The following is a 20,449-nucleotide window of genomic DNA, read 5'->3' as shown; positions in this document are numbered from 1 at the left end:
AGAGGGTGATGAAGGGACGCTTCTGGGAAAGAGGGCCTGGGCAGGATCAGCATTGATGCAGAGTGAAATGGGGAAGTCAGAGGATTTTATGGAGATCATACCACAGTGGGACATAGCACTGTGGGAAGGTATATTTGAATAAGATAATGGGAGGACCACAAAGTTGGGGGTGGGAAGGTGGTCTCTGAGGATTCAGAAGCAAGGCAGCTGATCACAGGCAAGGTGCTGACTTCCTACAAACCTGCTCTTCAGTCCGGAGTCTTGCGTGTTTCAATCACATGATGTGAACATGGGTTCTCCTGAACCCAGGGAGCTAGTGAGGACTGAAGCCAAGATAATTGTCCTGAACTGAGGTATGGGGCTGACTTTTTCTTAATTGAAGTCCAAATATTTGGAGCAATTTGCCCCCATAACCATCACTGAAAGCAGGCTGTGGGCAAGGAGGCCTTTGATCAAGATCTCACTTGCAGTGGGGGCTGGGTAGCCAGGGGGAGGCTTAAAGAAACAAAAAACAAATTTATCCCTAGCCTAGTATCCACCAGCCCTAAACATTGGTCAGTGGACAAGCAGGTGGTATGCTTGGTTCTGGAAGAAAGCACAATACGTGACCCAGGTTAACATCCAGCATAGCTCCCTCTGGAGTTAGCAGTCAAGATCACCTTTCTCCGTGAAGGTTTACCTAGCCCACTGCGTTTGACCTGCCGGGGGCTAAGATGCAGCATGAGTTGAGAAACCACTGCTGAAACACAGGAACACCACCACTAGATCTAATTCCCTGGAATGGGGATTTCAAGACACCAGAAAATGCATGGTGGTTATTAACCAGATTCCAAGATAGTGCAGGAAATCCCCTGGGGAAATGGGTTTTTGTTTTTGCTTTGCTTTTTAGCCCATAAAATACTTCCTAAAAGCTTTCTTATAGGAAAACTCCTTTTAAGAGAGTTTCTTTGAGCCTGGGCCAGCACACCAGGAAGCATGAGCAATGGTAATGCCTGCTTTTCCCGCCCCCACCCTGCTCTCCCCATCTAGCCATTTCTTTTGCCAAACACATGCGGCCCTGATTTGGTAGAGCTGTCCAGACAGCATCTGACCTTGCCTAAAAATTGTGATTTACAGCATGTTGATCTCAAACATTTTGAGGCAATGCCCAAAAGAGCAGAGAAGTCTCAATAAAAGGATATTCTAGAACTTCTTTGGCCATGGGGCCAAATCCCATCCCTAAGCCAGGATGAGGTGATCAGATCTCCAAGACAAAGAAGTCTTCCAGGGCTGTATAGACCTAATGAAGTCATATTTGTGGGAGCAAAGTTTCTGAGAGCCCCAGACATATATAGGACTGGCAGCTGAGGTGAATTCTCTGAGCTCCGGCTCTCCTGACTCCATGCCTGCTCAAGGCCTGGCATGCTGTTCCCTCAGGTCTGGGTCCATTGCTGTTGTCTCCATTCTCCACTCCCCACCCCCTCCCAGAAGGAGGGATCATTGCACTGTCCATCACAGTCTGCAAATCAAGATTATTCTCAGATGCTCTCAGATTTACTACATTTCTCCCTCCCATTGGCATGGGACTGACAATTTACTAACTCTCTCTGTGCTTCAAGATCCTCACCTCTTCAAAGGGGAGGTAATAGTCTGTGCCACTCATGGGGCTATCGTGAGGGCTGAATGGAAACAAATGATGAGGACACTTAGCACAGTCTGGCCCGTAGTAAGTGCTCCAGACACCGTAGGCATGATTACACCCCTGGTGAACCTTTTAGCAACTTGATTTAAATTGAATGACCCAAGGTAGTTCAGAGAGTGCAACCTGGGGAAGGGAAGGCATTTGGAAGGATTCCTGGAAGAGCAACTAGAAGGTTCCCAGAGAACAACATCATGGCTTCCTCACGGGAGCCCAATAGAAGAGAGGACTTGATGGTGTCTAGTTGCCCCAAATCTCTGTTGTCACTAAGATTTCTATTTCCAAGTAGGTCTCAGAGGGGGTGGTAGCAGGTAGAGACGGCCTCCTCGAAGCTGTCCATGAGGCGGTGTCCAGCTGGGACACGGGGAACCAGCTCTGGCCAAGAGGGATGGGCGAAGGCTGGTCTCTTCAGGGCTCATCAAACAACACCCAGCCATTTCAGATGTCTCAAGAAGAGCAGCCTTGCCTCTGGATGGTCTTCCCTTGAGTTATAAAAATCATAAGATTTACTATGGTGAGTTCTGTGAAGTGTGTAAACCTGGCAATTCACAGACCTGTACCCCTGGGGATAAAAATATATGTTTATTAAAAAAATAATAAATAAAAATTAAAAAATTTAAAAAATCATAAGATTTAAAAGAAAATATATGCCATGTGTTTCCAAGAATTTACACTTAGTTCATCAAATCTGTTGTTTTCTGAGAGTTTTTTGGAGTCCAACAAGACTAATGAACCTTTTTCAAATGTCTTTTAAAAATGTTTTCTTCTCAAAAGGACACTTAGAGGCTTTGAAATTGGTTCCAAGGGTAAAAACAATAGTATTAGTAATAAATTGTTCAAAACTCTCAACCCCCGCAGGTTGAAAATTTACTTAATGCTCCAAAACCAAGGATTTGAATTATTACTGGGGTTTGTCGTTGGTTGAAAAAGGAGAAGGAAAGCACATGGAGGTTCACTGGAGTTCACTGTGTGGTTCACAGTTATGCCCATAGCCCAGCAAATTTCTTGCTCAGCCTACGTTTTCAGAGAAACACAGCCCTTCCCCCCACACTTGGCATCCATGAGACCAGGTTGAATTCATACTGAGGCTACTTACTGAGTGTGCGGACTTATTTTTGGCTGTTGGATCAAAGCCCTCCCAGAATGGTTCTCTTGTAGGGCATGCAATCTGTGTCGCATAAAATGGGTGATATATGGTTAAGTGACCAAAGGGTGGAAAGAGGACAGTTTTTCTTGGGGGTCTGCGCGCAGGAGCGCTGCCCCGCGGCTGCCCTTGAACATTGTCATCTGATGACCTCTGGTGGTAGAATTTTTCCTAGCATGTGTGCATGGGTGCGTCTGAGCCAAGCCATTCAACCATGTTACATTTTCTTACATTCCTTTCCTCCTGTTTTGTCATTCACATTAAGCAAGGAGCAAGGATCAGTTGCAAATACCCAGAGTAAAGTAGTGCATGTGCCTGGCCAGCCTGTTGCTTTACAAAAGTTGCCTGGTGCCTTCTCTTTCAGAGAACGTCTGATACATTTCCTGTAGAAAGAGAAAGGAGCCAAAATGAAGGAAAGTGTGGCATCCACCGTTGTTTTCCTTTTGCTACTTTTTCTCAACACCGGTCTTCTGAATGGTAAGTAAGGAGCTGTCCTGCTCTTTCTAATTCCCTGGGGTGTTTTTCGAGAGGATGGGGAGTCTAGCTAGCCCTGCAGTTACAAGCAATGGAAATGCCACTTGCTGCTGTTAAATTATTTGCAATATTTTTGGCATTAAAATCAATGCAGAAATTAATGCAAAAGAATGAAGGCAATGAATGCGAAAGTGTGTCTCTGTGCTCTGCCTTCTATCCTCACTCCGTGAGTTCAGGGAAGCAGCTTGGATGAATGACAAGACCAGACTCTGGGTCCGGCTTCTGTCAGCTACTACTGGCTATGTGACCTTGAGCCCATCACCTAATCTCTCTGGGTTTCCACATTTTCAAAGTGAGGACAAAGATGTTCCCTCCACCTCTGATGAAGTGATGTATGTGGAAAATCTTTGAAGAACAGTAAAGAGATAAAAGGGATTGCTGTTTTATGATGGGAAACATATAGCTAACTCTATTACCTGTGCTAATGGGAGAGATGAAGTTCACAACCAGAGCGTGCAAGCTGGCGTATGTACATTTCTGTGTGCCCACCTCTGTGTATTTTTGGGTGGGGATACTTTTATATATAATTCTATGTGTACTAACTTTTCCATGTGTATCTGATTGCAAATGCTTCTCTGTGTATACCAGTGTGAGTATCCATCTGTGAGTGTATCCCTGTGTACCAGTATATTTCCATGTATTTTCCAAGTGGGCTTCCTAGTATGCAGTTGCATATATGTGGGGGCGGGGGGCTGTCTGTGTGTTTGTGAGATGGGCTCTAATGTGGACATACATATGTACCTGTGGGTATGGTATCTATGTGGTTGTCCTTCTGTCTGTGTGCATTTTATACGAATAGTGAGACAGTCCATTCATTTTCACTATCCCTGCTAAAGTGAGTGAAAGGAACATTTGACTAATTGTAATTTCACAACTGTGCTCTCCTCTCCCAAATGTCCTAGAGGTACTATGAATAACCAGTGAAATGTGAAAGAGATAAGCTTCCAGAGAGAGAAAAAGGACAGCAGAGATCAGCATAATCCATAGGGAAACTTGAAGTACTCAAATAATCAACAGTGGCCTTAATTGGCTTCTGCGGATGCTCATTATTGCCATAGGGTTTGGGGTTTTTAAAAAAAGAAAAAAAAATTTTCTGCCCCACATGCTCATTCCCAGCCACAAAAAAACAAATAAACAAACAAATAAATAAATAAATAAAACCCACACACACAACAAACAAATCACTTCAACCTATGAGATTATCCTAAAGAAATTTTTCCTGGAGCATAAACAATGTTACAGATTTTGGCCGACCTAACCCCACGCTGGCTGGCATGGAGTTTTAAGATTTCCTATAATCCTTTGATGGTTTTGGGGGTAGCTAAGCTACCCTCTAGCTCCCACTGACAAGATCGGCCTGCTGTCCTCAGCCCCAGCCTGTGCACTGTCATATCATTCCATGAACTTCTTCTTTCTGGCCAGTTTTGCCTGGGGTCCCCTCTTCCCATGCATGTTCTCCTCCAGACTTGATCTTTCTGATCTGGTGCTCAGAGAGAACTTGTGGCCTAGGAGCCAGTGGTCGGGGACAGGGGAGACAAGTATAAGAGAAAACAGAGAAAAACCCCTGCTCTAAATTGCCGAGACTGACACCTTTCAAAAGCTCTCCTCTCTGCTGCTGATTTTCTTGAACTAAACAGTCAGGCATCCAACTCGACCAAGAAGAATATGGCCTGGGGTTAGTTATGTGGATGGGCACAATGGGGCTGCTGCCTAGCAGGAGGCACAAGGCAAAAGCCCAGGGCCACCCTCTTCCTCTTTGGACCTGACAGACAAGGAAGGGGGTCAAGGCAGTTGACCAAGAGCTTTGGGGATTAAGCAACTGAAAAACCCCATCCTCTTGACATTGTATTTTCCACATCACCTTCTAGCTTCCAACTGGGGTCAGATATGGCTCTTGGATAATAATGGTAGCTGGTAACCAGAAGAGCAGCGAGTCACTCCGCCACCTCCTACCATGCCTCCCACCCCAAAAAGGGTCATAGAAATGCAAGGAAGCCCTTTGCCACCTCACCACAAAAAGAACCAAGAGGGAAGGGGGAAATACAAGACAAAAGGGACTAAAAAACGAGAATCAGAAATGGGGGCAGGAGAATGAGGAGATAGACGAGACAGACGGTGAGACTGGGTCAGAGATCAAAGCCAAATGGAGTCAAGGGAAAGTGAAGGGAAACAGGAAGGAAAGGAGGAGATGGGGGGTAGGGGGAAGCAGCCAAAGGAGTGTCAGCGATACAAAGAAGAAAACAGAAGGTCCCGGATTGAGTTAATTGTGTGGGAATGGCAGAAGGATGGAGATTTGTGAGTGGATGGAGAAGTGCTAGAGAGCAATGTGTCAGCAAAGTGTCCCAGGACTCCTGTGACTGGGGCAGAATGCTTTTCATGGTCACCCTTCTACTATGGGAAGATGTCAACTGCATAGACTCTGGGATCATGGAAGGGCCACATACCCTTTTGTCTACACATATCCAGCCCACCCTTGATGTTCATCCTGTTGGAACTTTACAGTTAGTCACCGGTCCTGGTTAGTAGCCATCTCTGCCTCACAAGACACACACACATGCACAAACATACATGCACACACATACACACGCAGGTCTCTCTCTCTCTCTCTCGCTCTCGCTCTCTTTCTCTCTCAGTCCTGCCAACATCAGGGCAGCCCACAGAGGAATGTTGCTGGTATTTCTGAGCCCCCCACCCCTATGCCCCCTCATCCCAAACTTCATCACTTCATCACTGACCTGGTCCCATCACTCTGCTTCTGTCACCAGTAGGAGGGTCAGTTGAATGCACCTTATTCTCAAATGACTTCTGGATCATTTTAGGACAATCACCTCCTGGAAAACCTGTGATCTCTAAATGCCGTTCTCCTGAAAAGGAAACATTCACCTGCTGGTGGAAAGCTGGGGAAGATGGAGGACTTCCCACTAATTACACGCTGACGTATCACAAGGAAGGGTAAGAAGTTTTCTTCTCTCCTATCAACCCCCACATGACTGCTCTCAATCTTGGGGCCCAAAGTTAGAATTACCACACTTCCCTGAATTGGCACTAGTAAGGCTCCTACCACCTGGGAAAAGAACTCCACTGCCTGTGTCTACAGTCTCTGGTTAATGTCCTTGAGGAGCTCTCTCCATGAGTATAAGGTCATCCAACACCCCAGCAATACAACCCAGCATTATTCCTAGTGTCTGTCCCAAGCTTAGGTTGTAGCCCAAGGTCACATATTGATCTTTCCTAAAGGCTAGTCATCTTTAGATGTAAATCTTGGGCCGTTCTTTACTTTCGCAATCTCAGAGGATTATCGTGTAATCTGTAACCACCACGGTACATTAGGTTTTCAAACTTGTTCCGTGACGGAGAAAGTAAAGAGCCCTATAAGCGAAGGGAGATAAGGATGTTTCCTTAGTGTTTGCTGAGCCAGGATCTCTGATCTTCCAGAAGGCATATGTGGACCTAGGGTGGCGTCGAGGGCTAAACAAGGGCCTCTCTGGGCGGGGTTTTGCTTTACTCACAATGAAACCGTCCTGGAAAGCCCAGGAAGGCTGTATCCTTCCCCAGAGAAGAAAACACTTACCTGTTGCAACACCTGGCCCACATCCCAAAAATAACACTTTGTTGTAGGCAACGCTGTCGTCCCTTGTGTGACCCAGAGAGGTATCATGTAAATTGAGTTCAGGGACTCAAACTGGCAACCAAGCTAAGAAAGCTTTCACACCTCATGCTGGGTCTTGCGTTGAGGCCCTGATGTCTACAAGGGGTCAGCCTAAGGAGGCCTCCTGGTCCTGAAATGGCCCCTTTCTTAGTCATGTTACTCTTTTGTTGACTTGAGGCCACCTGAAATAGACTGACAGCAATGTTTACCCTCTTTCATCTTCTTTAAGTGAAATGTAATTCAACACATGTGCACGGTAAATGCCACATTGTGCACGGCCCCCGGTGTATGTATAGGGGAGGGTCACGAGTCCTAACATGACCAGTGGCCATTCCCTGGGCAGGGCTGGGCCTTGGCCATTGAGAGCTCAAGCACTTATTGACAGGGGGCATATAGCACAAAGCCCACAAAAACCTATGGAAGGTAGGTGTCAATGAGCAGCAGAGTCGTTGAGGATCTAACGTAACCCTTCTACCATCTCCAGCACCCTCTCCCCTGTCTCACCCCCAGCTGACATGGGCAGGACGCAGACGTTTGGGGAGCTGTTCCTCAGCTCTGGTTCTTATATTTTGAATGTCTGATCCCCAAAAGCCAGTGTTACTGATCTACTCAGAAAGAGACTAAACTCTGTTGACTGCTTCCTTATTTGCTGCTAATGCACTACTCATTGCAGAGAAACAACCACACATGAATGTCCAGATTACATAACCAGTGGCCCCAATTCCTGTTACTTCAACAAGAAGCACACCTCCATATGGACGATGTACATCATCACAATAAATGCCACAAACCAGATGGGAAGCAGTTCCTCGGATCCACGTTATGTGGACGTGACTTACATAGGTAAGACAAAAGGCGACAACAGGTCAGGAATGGGTTACCCCTTATGGATTTACCAGTGGTGGGACTCAGCTTGAGTCCTCTTGGCTTTTGGAGAAAAGAAAGAAAGAAGAAAATTTTCAGTATCTTTCTCAACTGGTTTTTCAAACCCATTTTTATCAAGTCATTCATGGGAGTAGGACTGGGACTTGGGATCCTTATGTTTCTGTGCCTTCCCTGAGCCTTCTTCTCATCCTCTTGCATCCAGAAGGAATGTTCTATTTATGCGTGCCTTATCACTCCTTCCCTCCAGCCCTCCTCCCACAACCAATGTCCCCTTCTCCCTGACTTTCTCTCTCCCCATGAAACACAGAGCTCCTGCAGGGAGTAGCTCCTAGAAGGTGTTCATTTGCTTCTGCACCCACAGGGATTGTGCCAACTAATTTGCCCCAAATTCAGTCCTCAATATACAGGTGCTTCTTAGTAACTGGAGCTATTATTTTAAAGATAATTTGGGGAGTAAATACTACTACTTGAACAGCAGTCTGAAGGCCAAGATCACAAGTACAATGTTTGGAGACATCATTAGCAAAGCAAAACAAAGTCAACCCAAACGCTGCTTCTGGCTTTACACGATCAACCATGAGTTGCAGGGTAATTAGGCATCACTGCTGTGGCCTGGACAGTGTGGCAGGGCTGAAAAAGGGAATCTTAGGACAAGAGATGGCTTGGCCAGGCCAGGGTTCAGCCCTCATCTTGCATCATAATCTAGGGAGTAGCTAATTAGGTTCATGGTTACCCAAGTCCTCCAGATTTACCTAACGCCACTCAGTAAGGAAAATCAGATTAGGATTCTCAAGTGTTCACTTGCATATCATCCCCATGGCATGTTATCAGTGGTTTATCCTTAAAAACTGGAAAAGCTTCCAACACCAACCAGTACACACTTGAATATTTTCTCTTGCAGCAAATCACTGGAATGAGCCTGGGGGTGGAAACTGAATTTGAGCTTAGTTTAAAAACTCAGAAAAGCAACTCCAGTGGCAAGTAGGAATAAAATAAATTCCGGTCATATAAATTACTTGAGATTCAAAGTCTTTAAGATGATAAATGCCAAGTAATCCCTTTTTTTTAAAATACTTTTTTATTTATTTATTCGACACAGATATCACAAGTAGGCAGAGAGGCAGGCAGAGAGAGAAAGGGGGAAGCAGGCTCCCCAGTGAGCAGAGAGCCCAACGTGGGGCTCAATTCCAGGAACCTGGGATCACGACGTGAGCTGAAGGCAGAGGCTTAACCCACTGAGCCACCCAGGCGCCCCCCAAGTAATCCCTTTGTCTCAGGCTCTCTCTTATGGATTGAACATAGGAGGACAAAACAGCAAAGGCAAAAGAAGTTCTGGAAGGAGCCATTGCTACAATGAAAGTAGTCACACACAAACACACACACACACACACACACAAGCACACACACATGCACACATGCATGCACAAAAACAGAATCACTAAAAAGTAGTGCATTAAAAAGTGAAATTGATGAGGGCACCAATTTCACATGAGCTCTGGGAAACAATTTCTCTGGTGAAAAAGTGCTGGCCCCTATTTCCCAAAAAATAGGAGGGTTAATGGAACTCTCATATGACCCTACAGCACACAGTGTTGGTGACAAGCCATAGAATTCATTTAATAATCAGTGCTGGGCGCCTGGGTGGCTCTGTCAGTTGAATGTCGGACTCTTGATTTCAGCTAGATCATGATCTCCGGGTTGTGACATCAAGCCCCAAGTTAGGCTCTGAGCTGGGTGTGGTGCCAGCATGAGATTATTTTTTAAATCAGTATTAACCACAGTACCTTCTCGATCAGCCAGGGATAACCCAGAATGTTCAGAATGACAATATTGGCAGGTAATCTCTCAGAAATAGATTTCGTTACTGTTCTTGTTGCTACTGCTGTTGAATTACATTTAGCACTGTTGAAGATGGTTGAAAGCAGTGATTCTCAACTTGGGGCTGTGTTGTCTCCCCCAGGATATTTAGCAATGACAGGAAACCTCTCCAATGATTGCAGCCTAGGGGGGCAGGCTCGGGGTATTGCTGACATTTAATGGGTAGGGGCCAGAAACACCACAAGGCACACTAGAGAGCTCAGGACAGCATCCCTCCCACCCACCCCAACGCGCCAATAGATAACTGTCTGGTCCAAAATGCATAGTGCCGAGGTTGAGAAACTTTGCTCTAAAGGATTTAGCTTAAACAGTTTGCTGGTGGTTTTGTACCAATAGTTTTTGATCAAAAGCGTTTCTCAGGTTGGTTTAGTAAGTCCATATAAAATGATTTTTCGTAGGTATTACTTAGTGACATATAAGCATTAGGATTAGTGGCAGATTTTCTGAAGTCCACTTTTCTAGGCAACTGTAGGTTATAATGCCCAATACACTACAATCACACTCACATCCCCCCTGGCACAGAGACTTATTTGAGGAGGTAATAAATGAAGCGAGAAAATACTACTGACCAGCAGGACAGAGATTAGGGCAAGACAAGCTGGTACACAAGGCACTCTTCAGGGGATAGTCACACAGCTGTACTTACAGGAATCTGAAAGTAAGTGCCTTCTTATTTTTGTGTGTGTGTGGCATAATACACATAACATAAAATTCACCATCTTAGCCATTTTAAGATGTGTGATCCGGTGGTGTTAGTTCATTCACACGGCTATGCACCCTTCACTCTCTAGCTCCAGAACACGTTCATCACTCTGGATGGCAACTGCACAACGATTAACCAGTTACTCTGGAATCCCTGCTTTATCCTAGCCCCAGAACAACCGCTAGTCTGCTTTCTGTCTCTAAAGGTTTGCCTATTCTGCATATTCCAAGTATATGGAATCATAGAGTATGTGGCCTTTTGTGTCTGGCTTCTTTCACTTCACATAATGTTCTTAAGATTCATCTATGTTCTAGCATGTATCAGTACTTCCTTCCCTCTAATGATTGAATCATGTCCCACGATAATGGATATTATTTATCCATTCATCCATTGGTGGACATTTGGGTTGTTTCCACCTCTTGGCTACTGTGAATAGTGTACTATGAGCAATCAGGTACAAGTTTTTGTTTGAACACCTGCTTTCAGTTGTTTTGGGTAGAGACATAAGAGTGAAATTGATGGGTGACATGGTAATAGCACATTTAACTTTCTAAGGAATATCCAGACTTTTTCTACAGTGGCTGTACCACTTTACATTCCCATCAGCAATGTACAAGGGTGCCACTTTCTCCAGTGATCCCACCAACACTTAGTATTTTTCGCCTTTTGAATTCTAGCCATCCTAGCATGTATGAGACGGTATCTCATTGTGGTTTTGACTTTCATTTCTCAATGACTTTTGAGCCTCTTTCCTGTCCTTGTTGGTCATGTGTGCCTTCTTAAATTTTGCATTGTGCTTGCTTCAACCTAACCCCAGTTCTGCTGACCAGCACCTGATACCAAATGCCAAGAGTCTCATAACCACAGTAGAGTGAAACAGTAGAGAGAGCCCCCTCTAAGACATGTCATTCTGTGTTCAGATACCACTTTTACTAAATATGGAGTTTCTTTCCTGTCTACAGTTGAACCAGACCCTCCTGTGAACCTAACTTTGGAATTAAAACAGCCAGAAGACAAAAAAACATACCTGTGGATGAAATGGTACCCACCCACCCTGGTTGATGTTAGATCTGGTTGGCTCACACTCCAGTATGAAATTCGGTTAAAACCCGAGAAAGCAACTGAGTGGGAGGTAAGTCAACTAGAAGGTTTTGGAAAGAACCTTGTCCTTGGCAAAGGTGAAGCCCTCGCACTGAGAGTAGGTTGTTCCTCCTCATTTTTGAGTAACCCTGTTGCCCTCTCAATGCTGATGTGACCCACCCTGGCATGGATGGTCCTCCTCACCTCCACTGGGATTGATGAAGGTCATCTCCATACTCTCCCAGGGCTAGCTAGCTCCTTGCACTGAACAGTGTCCTTCACCCAATCTCCAACCCATGTCCTTCAGGATATCTTAGTTTGAGATACTTGTGAGTGTACTTATGTGGCACTAAATAGGAGGAAAAAGTCTCAGTGTAACCAGTCTGTGATCAATGGTATTTTTATTCACTTGCAAATACTTCAATGTAAAGAAGAAATAATACAGTAAATTATAGGCATTATAATAGTCTACTCTTAAATATTTTATAGTATTATAATATTATATAATATTTTAGTCTGTGTCTCTTTTATTTTATTTTCTTATTTTTTATTGTTATGTTCAATTAGCCAGCATATAGTACATCATTAGTTTTTGATGTAGTCTCCAACGGTTCATTAGTTGCATTATAACACCCAGTGTTCATCACAACACGTGCCCTCCTTAATCACCCATTTACCCTATCCGCCCACCACCCCCTTCCATAGCCCTCAGTTTGTTTCCCGGAATCCAGAGTCTCTCATGGTTTGTCTCCTTCTCTGATTTCTTCCAATTCAGCTTTTCCTCCCTTTCCCTGTATATTCTCTTTTAAAAAGGGAACATTTGACGGGTATCTGGCTGGCTCAGGCAGTGAAGTGTGTGACTCTTAATCTCAGGATTGTGAGTTCTAGCCGTACACTGGGTATGGAACCTACTTAAAATATAAAAAGAAAAAAAAGGAATATTTGGTTTCACTCGTATGTGGAATTTAAAAACAAAACAAATGAACAAAAAAAGAGATAAACAAAAAAACAGTCTCTCAAATACAGAAAACAAACTGGTGGTTGCTGGAGGGCAGGTGGGTGGGAGGATGGATGAAATAGGTGAAGGGGTTAAGAGTAAACTTATTTTTTTTTTTTTTTTTTTTTTTAGATTTTATTTACTTGACAGAGAGAGAGATCACAAGCAGGCAGAGAGGCAGGCAGAGAGAGGAGGAAGCAGGCTCCCCGCTGAGCAGAGAGCCCGATGCGGGGCTCGATCCCAGGACCCTGAGACCATGACCTGAGCCGAAGGCAGAGGCTTAACCCACTGAGCCACCCAGGCGCCCCAAGAGTAAACTTATTGTGATGAGCACTGAGTTATGTATAGAACTGTTGAACCACTATATTGAACACCTGAAACTAATGTAACACCTCTATGTTAATTATGCTTCAATTTAAAAAAAGATACTCTCAAACCCATTAGCAACGATAGCAATATAAAATTTTTAAAAAGGGAACATTTCCAAACATAGCCAAAATAATAAGGCTACACAAAGAAAATTAATTAAAGTTCCTTAATAACATTTAAGAGCCAGTCCTTATTTTAATTCCCCCAATTACTTCCAGAAATACCTTTAACAGCTAGTTTGTTCAAACCAGAATCCACTCCAAGACCACACGTGGCTGGTTGTTCTGTCGCTTCCATCTCAACATACTCGGGAGAGTGGGTCATTTGTCCTATAGAATGGCCCACCTTCTGCATTCGTCTAATGAGTTCTCTGTGAGGTCATTTGGCTAATTTCTCTGGCCCTGTATTTCCTGTAACCATACAATTAGATCTAGAAATTTGATCAGGTTCGGGTTGAACAAGTTTTAGCAAGAATACTTCAGAAGTGATTGTAGGTGCCTCATGCCAGGAGATGGAAATCATCTGGTTAACCCACCAGAAATGATGCTAAGGCTGATTCTGGGATCAGAGAGATGATGACTTCATCCCTTGATTGTTTTGCTTGTATGCTATTGTTTCAATAAACCTGAAGGCCCTGTTCTCTTTCACCTAGGGGCTTTAGCTAATTGGTAATATGAATCAATAAAGTCATTAGGGTTGACAAAATAGCCACTTTTCAATTGTATTCACTGGTTGTCTTCCATAAAGTAGAATTTAGAAGTGGGTAGAGAATAGGAAGCAGAATAGTTGACTCTATGTCAATAGAGTTCCCCATGAAGAGGTAGAAAACCCATTAATTTTTGTGTGAGCCCTGTGAGGAGGAAAAGATGAGCTAGGAGGGTGGAATGGTGAGAAGAACAGAGATTTATCTACAAAATTGAATCTGCTGGCCTCGGTTCTCCAATAGTTTATTATCTAGGGGAATGACTTCTATCTTCCTTGTTTGTCCCTAGACTCATTTTGCTGGACAGCAGACTCAGTTTAAGATTCTCAGCTTATACCCAGGACAGAAATACCTTGTCCAGGTTCGCTGCAAGCCAGACCATGGATTCTGGAGTGAGTGGAGCCCAGAGAGCTCTATCCAGATACCTAATGGTGAGTATCTTGCCTCCCTTTTGCATATACTCCAAAATATTTCTAAAACAAAATAAATTCAGTAAGTTTGCATGTAGTAACTACTAACAAAAAAACTGTTTTAAGCCTTAACCAGAAGAATAAAGAGACGTGGGTTTATCATCTCTCCATCTAGTACCAAGATACCTGGAAATGTAGCACTGCTCTCTGGGTCACTTTCAGTGAGGACCTGTTTCTAGGATAAGACTACAAACATGGGTTTGGCATGTCTCAAAGGGTTTGATGGTCAGTCATTCTGCCCTCTCCGTTTGCTCAAGGTCATCATCTAGTTGTCCCAAAATTTGTAAGGTGGTTTGCCACTTCAAAGGCATTAATCAATTTTCAGTCCATGATGTCAATTACATCTTGACCCTTGTATGAAGGTACAGTATGAAAGAGACACCCAATTCTAAGTGCCAATAAACATGGTGGCTTGTGCTCTACAAGAGAATGATTCATCTTGCATTCCTAAAGTACATTATGGTTTATAAAGTCTTGACCTTGCTTACCCTTTCCAACCTTCTCAGGTCTTCAGAGAGAATAGATTAGCATTAGGAATCAAAAATGAGGAAAATGAAGCTCAGTGAAGTTAGAGATCTTACCCAGAACCACATGGCAAAGCCTAGCTCTTCTACCAACTCGCCCGGCCAAAGCACAAAGCTTGCATTGGCTTGGCATTGAAACAGCCCTGAATTGTGGGTCGTAAGATTCATATATGCATCCAGTTCAGCCTTGGCTCTTATTAATTAATAAAAGCACAGTGTCTAGAGGCAGAAGGTCCAGGTTCAAATCCCAACAGTAGTTTATAGTTTACACATTTGTGGGGAAATCGCTCTTTGAGCCTCCATTTCCTCATCTTTATATACCAGGCAGTGTATGTAAAGGGTTTAGCACCCTCGATGGCTTTAGCAAGAACTTAATACATGATGGCCTTTATTATTATTACTGCAATGGACCATGTGACCTTGAATTTCCTCTTAAAGGATCAAATAAAATAATATGTAAAAGGATTTTGAAATTAGTAGAGTACTGTAAAAACATATGCAACATACTAAGATTTAATAATAAAAATTAAATGTGTCACTGATGCTACTCTCTTTGGATTGTTATTCAAATCAAAAGAGGTATAGGTAAGTGGGGAGAACTGTTTTGTTCATAACTTCTGCTTTTTCGCTGTGTTTTTTTGTTTTTAATGATGCTTTGATTTGATCAAATCTTTCTGTTTGCTTTTTAGACGTCTCCATGAAAGATACCATTGTATGGATCTTTGTGGCCGTTCTCTCCGCAGTCATCTGTCTGATTATGGTCGCAGCCGTGGCTCTGAAAGGCCATAGGTACTTCACTGTCTGTCAACCCTCCTCCCAATAATGGCTGTCGGGTACTTCACTGTCTGTCAACCCTCCTCCCAATCATGGCTGTCGGGAATTGCAGCAAAAAGGATAATGCAAAGATGTTGGAAACCTACAGATATGTCAAGCACACTTTCTTTGAGTCATTCGCTACAGTGTGTCCATAGAAAATCTTTTATCAGTGTTAGCAAAAGGAACAGGATGGACTCCTTTGAAACTGGTGCTCTTTCCATCAAACCAGTGGTGCATTAGTTAAACTCTCATTAAGAGCAGCTCCAATCAAGAGAAGCAAGTAGTCCCAAAAATCTACTCATTTCAACATCGGCCTCCTCTAGGAGCCAGAGCTAATTACAATGTCAGCCCCTAAAATTATTGTCTTTGCCATTGATCTTTAGTCTCATGGAGCTCCAGAAATCTAACTCCTGTCCACCATAGCCCATGTAACAGGCAGTTAAAGAATATTGATCTTTCAAAAATTACAAAGTGAGAAAGTGAGTCATCTAATTCTTCTTCACAAATTATTTTATAGCATGGTCACCTGCATCCTTCCACCAGTTCCTGGGCCAAAAATAAAGGGATTTGATACTCATCTGCTGGAGGTAAGTAGCAGAGGTGGAGAAGGTAGCGTGACTCACTGCTTTGTAATCATGACCTGGACACTTGCACACACAATTGCCATCAGTTCAGCCTGGCAGGCTAAGTCCCTGCCCAGCTTGCCCTGCTCCTTGGCACATGTGTTTACAGAAAGATGGCTGGAGGTGTGAGGGTCCTTAACGTTCAGACACTAGATGTCAGAGGGCAAGGAGAGAAAGCCAAGAAAACATGAAAACACATAGTAATACTTGCAAGGTAAGTATTACTTATGAACAGAACAGGTCTGTTCATAAGCACAGAAATAAACATTTTGTGCAAATAACCAATTTAGAAAGAGGGTGAATATTTTGATTAATATGAAACAGGGACCCACCACCACCTCCTTTGTCATACTTCCATTAAAGTTTTCACTGGAGTGTTCTTTGCACAATTGCAGTATCCTATTGTAATTGTTGCTCACCGTGAGGACTCAGTAGAGACTGGATCAGTCCAGGGGGCTGCTATTTGCCCAGGCCCACTTAGGCTGATGCAAAAGGGATTTAAATTCAACTGTTTTGAATAAAAAGAGGGGTTAGGACATTTTATGTTTCTGCCCAGATGGAAATATATGGTTTCAGTTTGACTTCAGCTTAACAATCCCGTATCTAAAAGCAATGGCCTGCATATTAGCTCCCTTGACCCAGCCACTGTGAGGCTAACAACACAGCAAGAATGTGAAAAGTGAGTCCCAGGGAATTTGGCTTGACTACACTCAGTTTGATTGCAAGTATTGGAACAGGGATTAGAGCCCCAGAACTTGGGCTCCTGGTCCAGTGCTCTTACCGCACTACCCGTCTCTAGTACTGACCTTCATAGAGCCAGCACGAACATCTTAACTAAGTAAGTTAAATACTGTCTAGCTCAAAATTTGATCCTGTGGCCACAGGGACTTAATAATAAAATAACTACTGTGTGTGTGTGTGTGTGTGTGTGTGTGTGTGTGTCTCTCACGCACACACACACACACAAAGTTTTCATATTCTTAAACACAATTACCTCTCATCTTCAAAAGAACTCTCGCAAATGGGTACTGTTATTCCCATTTTACAGATGGAGAAAGTAAGGACCATAGAGAAGCCCATCCAAAGTCAGTACCCTTTAAAAAGTGATAGAGTCAAGATTTGGGTACCATTTCCTGACCAAAGTCAAGGGATCAGGAAGAAAAGTGGAAAACAAGAGGCAAGGAGGAGGAGAGAAGGAGGAGAACAGAGAGGAGGAGAGGAAGGAAACTGGGACAGCAGGGAGAGAGGGAGAGGTAGGAGGAAGGACAGGAAATGGAGCATAAGGAAAGAAAAGAGTACAGTAGGAGGAGAAGGGAGGAGTAAGGAAGAAGTATGAAGAGGAAGAGTTGAGAAAGAAGAAAGAGACAAGAATCTACTGACCACTGCCAGACTCCAGAAGGTGATGGAGTTGGTTAGGAGACCAGCAACCAGATCTCAGGGCCCGTGGGTCCCAAAACACCAAATGCGGGCATGAGCACTGTAGTTTTTGATGTTTCACAAACTTCGTATTTAATAGGTATATGTTTATTATTTGTGCATATACTACTAGCCCATTAAACTCATAATCATGACTGCTTAAGACACTAAGTTAAAATCATGAATTGACTGAAAGAAAAATATGGGATGTATAGTAGTCCAGGAGGTGATTATAGATAGCCTCATACCAACATGTCTGACATTTGGGAAACTCTGGGAGACCATTAGCACGTCCCACACACCCTTTGTCAAGACTGCGGGCTTGGCTGTGATGCCAGTGTGAAATGATAAGAAGCTAACGGCCGTCTCTCCTTTTACTAGAAGGGCAAGTCTGAAGAATTGCTGAGTGCCCTGGGGTGCCAAGACTTCCCTCCCATTTCCGACTGTGAGGACTTGCTGGTGGAGTTTTTGGAAGTGGATGACAGCGAGGACCAGCAGCTGATGCCGGCCCATTCGAAAGAACACCCGGGGCAAGATAAGAAGCCCACATCCCTGGATCCAGACAGTGACTCTGGCCGAGGCAGCTGCGACAGCCCTTCCCTTTTGTCTAAAAAGTGTGAGGAAGCCCGGGCAAATCCCTCCACATTTAACACTCCTGAGGGCATCGAGAAGCCAGAGAATCCCCAAACAAAGGTTACCCACACTCGGGACGCCCAGAGCGCACGCTTAGAAGGCAAAATCCCCTATTTCCCTGCTGACGGCTCCAAATCTTCAACATGGCCTTTACCACAACCCCCTAGCCAACACAGCCCCAGATCTTCTTACCACAACATCGCTGACATGTGTAAGCTGGCCCTGGGCGTGACGGGGACATCGGCCATCTTGTTGGACAAAACAGACACACAAGCTTTAAGATCTTCAAAAACCACCAAGACTGGAGGGGAGGAAAAGGCAGCTGAGCAGAAGGAAGTGGAAAGCTTCCATTCCAAGACTGACCAAGGCACAGCATGGCTGTTGCCCCAGGAGAAAACCCCTTTTATCTCTGTGAAACCCTTGGATTACGTGGAGATTCACAAGGTTAACAAAGACGGAGCACTGTCACTGCTCCCAAAACAGAAAGAGAACAGCCACCAGACAGAGAAGTCCGGTACTTGTGAAGGCAGTAAGGAGTATGCCAAGGTGTCCCGGGTGATGGATAACAACATCCTGGTATTAGTGCAGGATCCGCGAGCTCAGAACCTGGCTATGTTTGAAGAACCAGCCAAGGAGGCTCCACCATCTCTTCAGCAGAATCCAGCCAGAGAAGACCTGGCCTCCTTCTCCTCAGCCCCAAGCAGCTGTGGACTCCAGCTGGGTGGGTTGGATTACCTGGATCCCACGTGTTTTATGCACTCCTTCCAGTGATAGCTTGATTCACGGAATGATTGGTTAAAATGTGATTTTTTTTTCAGGTAACACTACAAAGTACGGGAAATGCACCCTACTAGAGAATGCTGGAGAATGTGGTTAGAATGACACTATACAGCCCATAGTTCTCTCGTCATGCACCATTTTCAACCAGCTGCCTCTTTCTCCAACAGCTGATTCCAGAACAAATCGTTTTGTCTCCTGTGATTTGTAGATTGACTTTTTTTTTCTGTTAGTTATAAAATTATGTGTTCAATGAAATAAAAACACACCGTTTAGTATTCTTGAGGGACAGCGCCGTTAAGTATATCCTCTGGAAGGGGCTTTCATGGTTTGACATGTGACAGAAGAAAATGAAATACTCACAGTTGTTTACCACAGGAAGATGATAGATGTGAGAAAAATGCCATGAAAACCGCTTTTGAAAACCAACAAACCTTTGCTTGACCTTTGCTTAACTTTTGCACTCCTCTTTCATTTTATTCGGATTAACCAAATATGACCCGTTTGAAGAAAGAATGCATTCCAGAAGACTGGACACGTTGTTTACATGGGTTCCTATCCCCTTAGTGATACATTGCCAATATGCAAGCCAAAATGATGCCTCCGGTTTTTTCTTAAAATGGTTTGAGTTTGTTAATAAGTATGGATTTTTTTTTCCCTCCCCCTGAGTTGTATTTTCTTCTGAAGCCTCTAGAGAAAATAGTTTTGGAAAATGAAATTTTCTAACATGGCAGGTAAATGAGTTTCATGTGGTAAATTCTTCTAAAATGTTTTCCTGTTTCATTCCAGCATAAGAGATCATTTATTATACACCCTAGTCTCCTGTTAGGTTTAAAAAAAAAAAAAAAAAAAACAAATCCCCAAAGACTAATTTTAAAAGATAATCACAGCAGGATGCTAATGGAAATACTGCCTTACTGTACATACAAATTCTACTTTAATATAAACCCGTAAGTTTCACAATGTATTTTTGAAGACTATTTTTCTATCACTTAGGTAAAATAAAAGACTATTTTCTATCTTCCCAGTACAGCTGTTTACGTATTTAGTGAGTACGGTATTTTCTGCTCTGAGATTATAATGAGTATTTGCAGTATGTAGTAGTATATGCCGTCCCTGTTTGTGGAGTAAAACGCCATAGCAACCCACAGCCCACTGAGGAATAGGAAGTATATTCAATTTCCTGCACAGCGTACTATAGTTTGTCTGATTCTTTTTATCTGTGTGATACTTTGAACAGTCGCCAGCCTAGAAAGTTTAGGGCTTTTCACAGACTAGAAATCACTTCTGTCATTTTAGGGCTACTCTGGGGCTTCTGCTCTTCTCCGGGTAGTCATAAAACCACCATGAAAAGGTGAGCCATGACCTCTCACATACTGTTTTAGAGAGAGGGTTTTTCTGGTTTGGGTGTTCTGAGAAATTCTGGGCAGCCAAGAAAATGTAAGCAAAGCCAAGAGTTAGTATCTCTCTGAAGTAAATCCATTTGCGAAACCTTGGCAGAGGCAGAGACAGGACTCACCCCAGAAGCGTTCAAATACAAGTTCTAAGGAGGCAGGCATCTGTGGAGTGG

General features: G+C 43.7%; 1 protein-coding gene across 1 annotated transcript; it reads left to right on the top strand.

Moving 5' to 3' along the window:
- The first annotated feature begins 3,063 nt into the window (after positions 1-3,063).
- PRLR (prolactin receptor) lies at positions 3,064-19,909 on the top strand. Its single transcript, XM_032851310.1, has 9 exons — positions 3,064-3,299; positions 6,176-6,308; positions 7,679-7,848; positions 11,434-11,603; positions 13,910-14,051; positions 15,304-15,403; positions 15,948-16,017; positions 17,851-18,823; positions 18,921-19,909. Exons 1-9 carry the CDS (start codon positions 3,230-3,232, stop codon positions 18,977-18,979), a joined length of 1,887 nt encoding a protein of 628 aa, XP_032707201.1. The 5' UTR covers positions 3,064-3,229; the 3' UTR covers positions 18,980-19,909.
- Positions 19,910-20,449: the final 540 nt, after the last annotated feature.

This window comes from Lontra canadensis, unplaced genomic scaffold, assembly GCF_010015895.1.
Source record: "Lontra canadensis isolate GAN:19392208 unplaced genomic scaffold, GSC_riverotter_1.0 scaffold5, whole genome shotgun sequence".
Lineage (NCBI taxonomy): Eukaryota > Metazoa > Chordata > Mammalia > Carnivora > Mustelidae > Lontra > Lontra canadensis.
This window is presented reverse-complemented; position numbering and strand designations above follow the sequence as displayed.